This window comes from Lonchura striata, chromosome 2 (assembly GCF_050655825.1).
Source record: "Lonchura striata isolate lonStrDom1 chromosome 2, ASM5065582v1, whole genome shotgun sequence".
Classification (NCBI taxonomy): Eukaryota; Metazoa; Chordata; class Aves; order Passeriformes; family Estrildidae; genus Lonchura; species Lonchura striata.
The window spans coordinates 1,185,209-1,193,563 of record NC_140704.1 but is presented as its reverse complement, the minus strand read 5'-3'; the positions used below and the strand labels follow the sequence as shown (position 1 = coordinate 1,193,563).

General features: G+C 64.5%; 2 protein-coding genes across 2 annotated transcripts; one reads left to right on the top strand and one right to left on the bottom strand.

Annotated features, from left to right (window-relative positions):
- Nucleotides 1–263: 263 nt before the first annotated feature.
- On the top strand, nucleotides 264–3,923 carry CAMP (cathelicidin antimicrobial peptide). Its single transcript, XM_021542233.2, has 7 exons — nucleotides 264–583; nucleotides 673–777; nucleotides 856–939; nucleotides 1,044–1,794; nucleotides 2,616–2,723; nucleotides 2,810–2,893; nucleotides 3,777–3,923. Exons 4-7 carry the CDS (start codon nucleotides 1,450–1,452, stop codon nucleotides 3,885–3,887), a joined length of 648 nt encoding a protein of 215 aa, XP_021397908.2. The 5' UTR covers nucleotides 264–583; nucleotides 673–777; nucleotides 856–939; nucleotides 1,044–1,449; the 3' UTR covers nucleotides 3,888–3,923.
- A 652-nt stretch (nucleotides 3,924–4,575) lies between these two features.
- On the bottom strand, nucleotides 4,576–5,980 carry LOC110476943 (cathelicidin-2-like). Its single transcript, XM_085574129.1, has 3 exons — nucleotides 5,708–5,980; nucleotides 5,376–5,480; nucleotides 4,576–5,276 (listed from the first exon to the last, which is right to left on the bottom strand). The coding sequence occupies exons 1-3, from the start codon at nucleotides 5,978–5,980 to the stop codon at nucleotides 5,112–5,114; spliced, it is 543 nt and encodes a 180-aa protein (XP_085430255.1). The 3' UTR covers nucleotides 4,576–5,111.
- Between the last annotated feature and the right edge of the window lie 2,375 nt (nucleotides 5,981–8,355).

Genomic DNA, 8,355 nt, shown 5'->3' with positions numbered 1-8,355 from the left:
GGAAGGCAAACTGGGAGAGCAGAATGCACAGTGGAGTCCTCGGTAAACCCTGTGTTCTTCTTGAATCCAAGGAAAACCTGGGCCTGGGGTGTTTGGATGAAACGGCAAGGTGAGAGGGATTTTTAAACCCCAAAATCGCGTCAAGAAGCTGGGAGAAGGGAGGGGGCTCCAGCAGGATGCTGTGGCTCCCAGCTTGGGAGGAGCAGGATGTCGGCTGGAGCAGCGTGCCAAGAAGCCGGGAGCAGGCACCGGGAAGAAGGGGCCGCGGAGGGGGATCGGCCGTGCCGGAGCTCCAGCATCGCCGCATCTCCTGCGGGTCCAGGCGCGCTCCCCTCCGCGGCGCCGGGCCAAGGACAACCCCGCACGCCGATCCCTCCCCGCGGCTCGGGGGCCCGGGGCCGAGCCGGGGGCCGAGCCGGGGGCCGAGGCCGGTGGTGCCGCCCGCATGGCGCTGCTGCTCGGGGCCGTGCTGCTGGCGGCCGGCGCTGCCGCCGCGCCCGCGCCCCGGGAGCTGGCGCGCTCCGTGCTGGAGGCGCACGGGCAGGAGCTGCGCCTGCTGCGGCTGCTGGGAGTGGCCAGGACGGTAGGAAAAAGGGGGTTCGGGTCGGGGGGTGCGCTCCGGCTCCGGCACCGTCCCGTGCGGGTCGCCCACGGAGCTTTTCTCGCCGGCAGAGCTTCGACTGGGGGACCCACTTCAGCATCAACTTCACGGCCCGGCAGCCGCCCTGCCCCAAGCCCGCCCCGGATCCCCGCGGCTGCCGCGGCCGCCCGGGCAGGGTGAGCGTGGGGTGGGACCCCCAGAGCCCCGGGGCACGCACGGGGGTCCCCGGTGTGCTGAGGCCGCTGTGTCCCCAGGTGCAGCGCTGCTCGGCCCAGGTGTCCGTGTTCACCTTCCTGCCCGACGTGCCGCTGTCGATGGTGGAGTGCGGCCGGGAGCCGGTGAGGGCTCCGGAGCCCGTCCTGCGGGTGGGACACGCGTCCCCCTCACTTCGGGGGCAATTTTGGCTCTGGAGTGAAACCCCCTCTTTTATTTCTCCCCGCAGCAGTCCGGTGACAGCGCCCAGCCCCGCTCCCCTGGTACCAACCCAGGTCACTCATCTTCATCCTCCTCATCCTCCTCCCCATCTTCATCCTCATCATCATCCTCGGGGCCGCCCCCGCGGCCTCGCCCCCGGCCCAGCGCGTCCCTGCAGGGGCCGTCCCGCCGCCCCCTGTCCCCAGCGCAGCTGCAATAAAGAGATTTTGGGGTCGGACGTGTGCGTGTCTGGGGGTGACGGTTTGGGGGACCCGGGGGGCACCCTCGGCCTTGGGCAACAGCGATGGGGCAACTCCGGGCTTGTGCAACCCCGCGGGCACCGACCTGACACGGACAACGTGTCACCACCGCCCCAGGGGTCCCGGCCCCCACATCCCCCGCGCCCGGCCAAGGGGGGACCCCGAGGGGTTCAGATGCCACCGCCCATCCACGGGGACACGCGGGGACCCCCCCGCCCCGCGCGTCCCCCCAAAAGAACGGCCACTCTGCGGCTTGGGGCCGGGCGTTTCCCGAGGGGCAGCCCCGGGGCGGGTCCCCCGTGGTGGGGTGATAAAAGGGACGCGGGGGTGGCCGTGGGGACAGCGATGCCGAGCTCGTGGGTGCTGGTGCTGGCGGTGCTGGGGGGGGCCTGTGCCCTCCCCACCCCGGCGTCCCTCTCCTACGTCGAGGCGCTGGCGCAGGCCGTGGATTCCTACAACCAGCAGCCCGAGGTGCAGAACGCCTTCAGGCTGCTCAGCGCGGAGCCCGAGCCCGCCCCGGTGAGTGCCCCCCACGCGGGACCCCCCCCCACCACGGGTGACACCCCCACCCCACTCGTGGTGCCTGACTGGGGCTGCCCAGCCCGACCCTGAGTCCACCCCGGTGAGTGCCCCCCACTCGTGACCCCTCAATTGTGACCATCACCCCTATTCCTGTCCCCCCACTCGGGGTGCACAGTGCCGAGCCGTGTCACCCCACTCGTGACCCCTCACTTGTGACCATCACCCCTATTCTCGTCCCCCCACTCGGGGTGCACAGTGCTGAGCCGTGTCACCCCACTCGTGACCCCTCATTTGTGACCATCACCCCTATTCCTGTCCCCCCACTCGGGGTGCACAGTGCCGAGCCGTGTCACCCCACTCGTGACCCCTCACTTGTGACCATCACCCCTATTCCTGTCCCCCACTCGGGGTGCACAGTGCCGAGCCGTGTCACCCCACTCGTGACCCCTCATTTGTGACCATCACCCCTATTCTTGTCCCCCCACTCGGGGTGCACAGTGCCGTGTCACCCCACTCGTGACCCCTCACTTGTGACCATCACCCCTATTCCTGTCCCCCCACTCGGGGTGCACAGTGCCGAGCCGTGTCACCCCACTCGTGACCCCTCATTTGTGACCATCACCCCTATTCCTGTCCCCCCACTCGGGGTGCACAGTGCCGAGCCGTGTCACCCCACTCGTGACCTCTCATTTGTGCCACCCCTCATGATCCCCACCTTGTGACCGCCCAGCGACTGCCACCCCACTGGTGACACCCCGATCGCTGACCCCTCTCCTGTCACCTCCCCCTGCTGCCCCGCCACCCACTCGTGTCCGCAGGGCGTGGAGCTGAGCTCGCTGCGGACACTCAACTTCAGCATGATGGAGACGGAGTGCGCCGCCAGCGCCCGCGCCAACCCCGACGAGTGCGACTTCAAGGAGAACGGGGTGAGCGGGAGGAGGAGGAGGAGGAGCGGGAGGAAGGGCGGCGCGGGGCCCGCTGCCATCCCCGCGTGACACGCGTGTCCCCCCAGGCCATCAAGGAGTGCTCGGGGCCGGTGCGGTTCCGCCAGGACTCCCCCGAGATCGACCTGCGCTGCTCCGACGCTTCCTCCGACGTGCGTGGGGCGAGCAGGGGGCGGCAGGGGAGGGGGTCCCCCAAAAGGGACACCCCGAGGCTCCAGAGGAGGGTGGGGGGTCCTGGGTGGGGGGTTTGAGGTGCAGAGTCCCAGGGGTGGGTGTGGGTGCAGGGCCTCGGGTGGGGTGTCCTGGGTGGGGTCTGGGCGTGGAGACATGGGTGGGGTCCCAAGTGTTGGATTCTGGATATGGGGTCACAAATGTCCCAGGTGTGGGGTCCCTGGTGTGGGGACACGAGTGGTGTCCCTGCTGTGGGGTCCTGGGTGGGGAATACCCCTGGGGTGGGGTCCTGGGGATGGGGTCCCTGCACTGGGGTCCTGGGTGGGGAATACCCCTGGGGTGGGGTCTTGGGGATGGGGTCCCTGCACTGGGGTCCTGGGTGGGGAATAATCCTGGGGTGGAGTCCTGGGTGGGGTCCTGGGGATGGGGTCCCTGGAGTGGGGTCCTGGGTGAGGATGGGGTCCCTGGATTTGGGTCCTGGGTGGGGTCCTGAGGATGGGGTTCCTGTATTGGGGTCCTGGGTGGGATCCTGGGGATGGGGTTCCTGTATTGGGGTCCTGGGTGGGATCCTGGGGATGGGGTCCTTGGAGTGGGGTCCCTGGATTGGGGTCCTGGGTGGGATCCTGGGGATGGGGTCCCTGGATTGGGGTCCTGGGTGGGATCCTGAGGATGGGGTTCCTGTATTGGGGTCCTGGGTGGGGTCCTGGGGATGGGGTCCCTGGATTTGGGTTCTGGGGATGGGATCCTGGACTGGGGTCCTGGGTGGGTTTCCAGGTGCGGGGGTCCCTGGGTGGGGTCCCGGGTGTGCTCCCAAGGTGGGGGTCCCACACCCCGCACCCCCTGACCCCCCCATCCCTCCCGCAGCCGGTTCTGGTCCAGCGCGGCCGCTTCGGGCGCTTCCTGAGGAAGGTCCGGCGCTTCCGGCCCAGGGTCAAGTTCGACGTCCGCCTGAAGGGCACCGTGGGGCTGGGCTGAGCAATAAAGAGGCCACCGGGGGTGGCCGTGCAGGCACCGCGTCCTCCTGGCTCTGTCACACGGGGAAACTGAGGCACGGCTGCCACACGGGGCTGATCCCCCACATCGTCCTCAAGGGGATGTGGAGGGACTGGGGACGGGGATATGGGTTTGCTCTGGGGAGCCCCCAGCACCCTAAAAAAGGGACCATGGTCATCGCCAGGGTGTCACTGTCCCCACAGAGCCGTTGTCCCCGCGGTGGCATTGTCCCCACTGCATCTTGTCCCCCCCAAACCAGCAGTGATGGCAAAGGGAGATGGGGGGGACACAGGGGACACTGCAGGGAGCTGCAAGGGAGGGGCTGGGGGGGTTCAGGTCCCGAGGGGACCCCCATGATGGACCCAGTTTGGGACAGGGGGGGCCCAAAAGTGGCTGGAGCAGAGTCTGGCTGCAGCCTCCTGTGGGTGTCCCTCCTGTCCCCCCAATATTCCTGCGGGTCTGCACCCCACAAACACCTCTGTGGGACCCTCCAGACTCTGGGGTGTCCTGGGGACAGGGAAGGACAATCCCAGGGCTCCAAGTCCCTGCAGGAGGCCGGTGCCAGGAGGAGACGCTGGTGGTGCCCGTGTTGTGCCCATTTTGGGGGAGCCGATCCTGCTCCCCCTGGACCTTCTGTCACCAGCACCGTCCCCATCCTCGTGTCCCCTGCTGGTGACAGTGGCGGGGCACGGCACGGCAGGGCCGGGAAGCAGCTGGAGCTGGGATGGGGCTGTCAGGGGGTCCCTGAGGTGGCAGCACCCGCAGGGGGGTCTCTGCCTCTCCACAGCCTTGGAGAGGTGGAGGGAGCCCAGATCTGCCCCAGTGAGAGCCCCCCACTCGTGACGTCCCCCATTCATGACCCCCAAGGTGTTCCCAGCTCTCACAGCTCCGTGGCTGGGGATTTGGGGGGGCTGGGAGCGCTCGGGGGTCCCCACTGGGGCGCAGGGACACTCAGGGTGACACCAGGAGTGATGCAGGGATGTTTATTGGCAGTGAAGCAGCTGGGGAGGGGACACGGGGAGGGGACACAGGGTGGGGACACAGCAGTGTCACCCCTCAGGGTTTGGGAGCCTCGAGGTTGAGCCTGTCCCGGATCCAGATCCGACCACACTGGAGGAACCCCTGGAAACGCTGCTTGATCTTGCCAAAGAAATCCTTGATCTTGGATTTCCAGATCCGGCCAAACTGGGAAAACAAAGAGCAGGGTCAGACTTTGGGGGGTGAGGAGGGGACCTGGGGGACCCCCAGCAGCCGGGGGGACACGGAGCCATCCCGGCCCCTCCTCACCGCAGCCGGCGCCTTCTCGCAGGACAGCTCCACCGTGGGCTGCTGCCCCTCCCGGAAAACGGAGCCCTGGCACCAGGTCACCGCCTGTGGGGCACAGAGGGGACACGGGAGAGCCCAACCCCCTCGTGCCTCAGTTTCCCCAGCGGATGGATAATCCCCAGCTCCCGCGGGACGAAGCCTCACCCCGAGCCAGCGGCTCTTGCAGTTGCTGGTGGCCATTCCCGGTGTCCGGCATGTGGTTTCCTCCAGGGTGAAGCTCAGCTCCTGCCGGCTCTGCAGGTCCGAGGGCTGGGAAAAGGGACAGGACCCATCAGGGATCCACCACCCCCCAGTGCCCAGCCCCATACCAGGCCGGAACCAGCCCTAAGAGGGGCCACATCCAGCCTGGAATGGGTCAGGCTCAGCCCCGACTCGGGGGTCAGCCCCAAAACGGGGCAGACCCACCCTGAGAAGGGCCAAATCCAGCACTGCCCAGTCCTGGAGCTTCCCCTGGAAAGGGAGAGCCCAGCGCTCACCCAGCCGGGCCGGGGCTGAGCCTCGCGGAGCCGCAGGACGTAGGGGCTGACGGCCCTGGCGTTGAGCAGCTCCACGGCCGCCGCCACCACGGCCCCGTAGCTCAGGGGCCGCGGTGAGGATGAGGCCGCCGCGGTTCCTGCGGTTCCTTCCCGCCCCAGCGTGGCTCCGTCCGGTCCCGCCATGGATCCGCGTGGCTCCGGCGTGGTGGCTCCGGCCAGCGCCAGCGCCAGCAGCAGCCCCAGCAGCGGTGGCAGTGCCCGGCTCGGCCCCATCGCGCTCTTGGGTCCTGGTCCTGGATCCTGGTCCTGGGTCCCGCTCCTGGATCCTGGTCCTGGATCCTGGTCCTGGGTCCTGGTCCTGGATCCTGGTCCTGGGTCCTGGATCCTGGTCCTGGGTCCTGGTCCTGGGTCCTGGATCCTGGTCCTGGGTCCTGGTCCTGGGTCCTGGGTCCCGCTCCTGGGTCCTGCTGTTGGGTCCTGGTCCTGGATCCCGCTCCTGGATCCCACTCCTGGGTCCTGCTCCTGATCCCACCCCTGGATCCCGGTCCTGGGTCCTGGTCCTGGATCCCGCTCCTGGGTCCCGCTCCTGGGTCCCGCTCCTGGGTCCTGGTCCTGGATCCTGGTCCTGGGTCCTGGTCCTGGATCCCAGTCCTGGGTCTCACTCCTGGATCCCGCTCCTGATCCCGCTCCTGCTCCCCACCGGGCCAGCAGCGCTTTTATGGGAGCCGCCGCGGGCGCACCGGGGGCTGGCACACGGGGGCTGGCACACGGGGGCTGGCACACGGGGACGTTCCAGGGGGATGAATCTGGCCAGGAGCCCAGCCCAGCCCTGCGGTCCCCAGGGCGGTGGGGATGGCTCTGTCACCTCGCTCAGCAGGGAGAGGCCGCTGGGTTTGGGGTCCCCCTGCCACGGGGGTCCCCAGGGGGGGAATGTGTGACCAGGGGTGACAGCGGGGACAGACGTGGCCTGTCAGATGAAGCTCCTTTCTGACCCAGAGATGGGGCAACTGAGAGGTGTTTGAAAAAGTTTTATTCCATTTTCAGTCTCATGTGGAGGGTGAGACAATACAGATGTTATAATTCACGCCATCACAATCAGAAGCCAATTATTTCCTAATTACAACACATTGTAAGTGTTTCTTGGCTTATCAGCTTTTGCCACACCATACTGTAAATGTCTTAATGCCAATCCTCTAAAATTACCCCTCAGGGGTCCCACTACAATGCATCGTTCATAGTTCTATTTCTCGAAAAATATTTAGTCTTACTTACAAATCTATCCTTTAAAACTTGTGTCTGCCTCCATTTCCCTCTCAGCAATGTGCGTCCTGTTCCGTGGAATTTCTAAGCCAGCATTTCTTATCTCAAGTTTTGCACAGGGATGCACACACTGTGTGAGCCTCCTGTCAGGCCTGGAGAATTCCCTACAAATCCATTTCCCACACTGGCCATCCGTGGTGGGGATGAAAGGTCCGAGCCAGGTGAGCGTCAGTATTGTAAATGCAGGTGAAACTGGTGGGCAGAAATGATGTCTGACTTTAGAAGGTCGAATGATTTTTTATTATAACTATACTATAATACATTGATATACTATTTAAAGGAGATACTAAACTACACACTTATTTTTTCTAACTACTAAATCTAACTCACAACTTGTGACCCTCTCTGAGAGTCCAGCCCCAGGTGGGTTGGATTGGCCATCAGGCTCAAACAATCCTCACCAGAATCCAATCAAGTAATTACCCCAGGTAAACAATTATTTAGACACATTCCACATGGGAAAAACAAGGAGCAGAAATAGAAATTGTTTTCTCTTTCTTTCCTCTGTGCTCTTCTATGAAGAAAATCTTGAGTGAGAGAAGAACGTGCCTGCCACAGGTCAGGTTCTTCTCCCAGGGGACAGGGGGAAACAGCCCCAGGCTGTGCCAGGGGAGGTTCAGCTGGATTTTGGAAAAATCCCATTCCCAAAAATGGTTGGCCCAGCTGCCCAGGGCCGTGGGGAAATTTAAAATCCCTGTGGATGTGGCACCTGGGGACGTGGTCGAGGTGGACTCGTTGGTCTCTGAGGACTTTTCCCCTGGATTCTCTGAAGCCTGACGGGGTTTTCCAGCCCGGGGGTGATTTATGGCCTGTCCCTCTCTGCAAACAGGGGAGCAGGAAGCTCCAGGAGGACACCCAGGATCCTGCCCCGAGGGTGACCCTCAGCTCAGGCCACCCTGGAGCCAAGTGGCAGGTTGGGATCAGTGGAAAACATCCTCACAAATCACACATAAATCACACAGGGGACAAAGACTCGGGGTGGGGGTGGCAGCTGGAAGTCCCCAGGGAGGGACGGTGTCTGTCACTGCCCTGCAGCAAACCCCACCCGACCCTGGAACATTCCGGGTGCAGCCGGGTCCAACCTTCCACGGAGATGGGTGGGATTATCCTGCACCACATCCAGGCTCACCTCCAGGGATGGGGATCCAGCACATCCCCAGGGATTGATTCTCGCTGCTGCCCTTCAAGACTTTCCCAATTCCTTCCAAACTGTCCCCCAGTCCTTAAAAATTCCCTTTAAATTCTGTAATTCCTTCCAAATTCTTCCCCTTTCCTCCCCAGATTCCCTCCAAATTCTTCAATTCCTTCCAAATTTCCTCCAAATTCCT

What these genes read in the sequence shown, in the direction of transcription:
- LOC110476943 (XM_085574129.1), bottom strand. Translation starts at nt 5,980, where the DNA reads ATGGGGCCGAGCCGGGCACTGCCACCGCTGCTGGGGCTGCTGCTGGCG. An exon ending in CTCAGCCCCGGCCCGGCTGG is followed by an intron (nt 5,481 to 5,707) that starts GTGAGCGCTGGG and finishes CCCTTTTCCCAG; the next exon opens with CCCTCGGACCTGCAGAGCCG. An exon ending in GCAAGAGCCGCTGGCTCGGG is followed by an intron (nt 5,277 to 5,375) that starts GTGAGGCTTCGT and finishes TGTGCCCCACAG; the next exon opens with GCGGTGACCTGGTGCCAGGG.
- CAMP (XM_021542233.2), top strand. Translation starts at nt 1,450, where the DNA reads ATGCCACCGCCCATCCACGGGGACACGCGGGGACCCCCCCGCCCCGCG. An exon ending in GCGACTTCAAGGAGAACGGG is followed by an intron (nt 2,724 to 2,809) that starts GTGAGCGGGAGG and finishes GTGTCCCCCCAG; the next exon opens with GCCATCAAGGAGTGCTCGGG. An exon ending in GCTCCGACGCTTCCTCCGAC is followed by an intron (nt 2,894 to 3,776) that starts GTGCGTGGGGCG and finishes TCCCTCCCGCAG; the next exon opens with CCGGTTCTGGTCCAGCGCGG.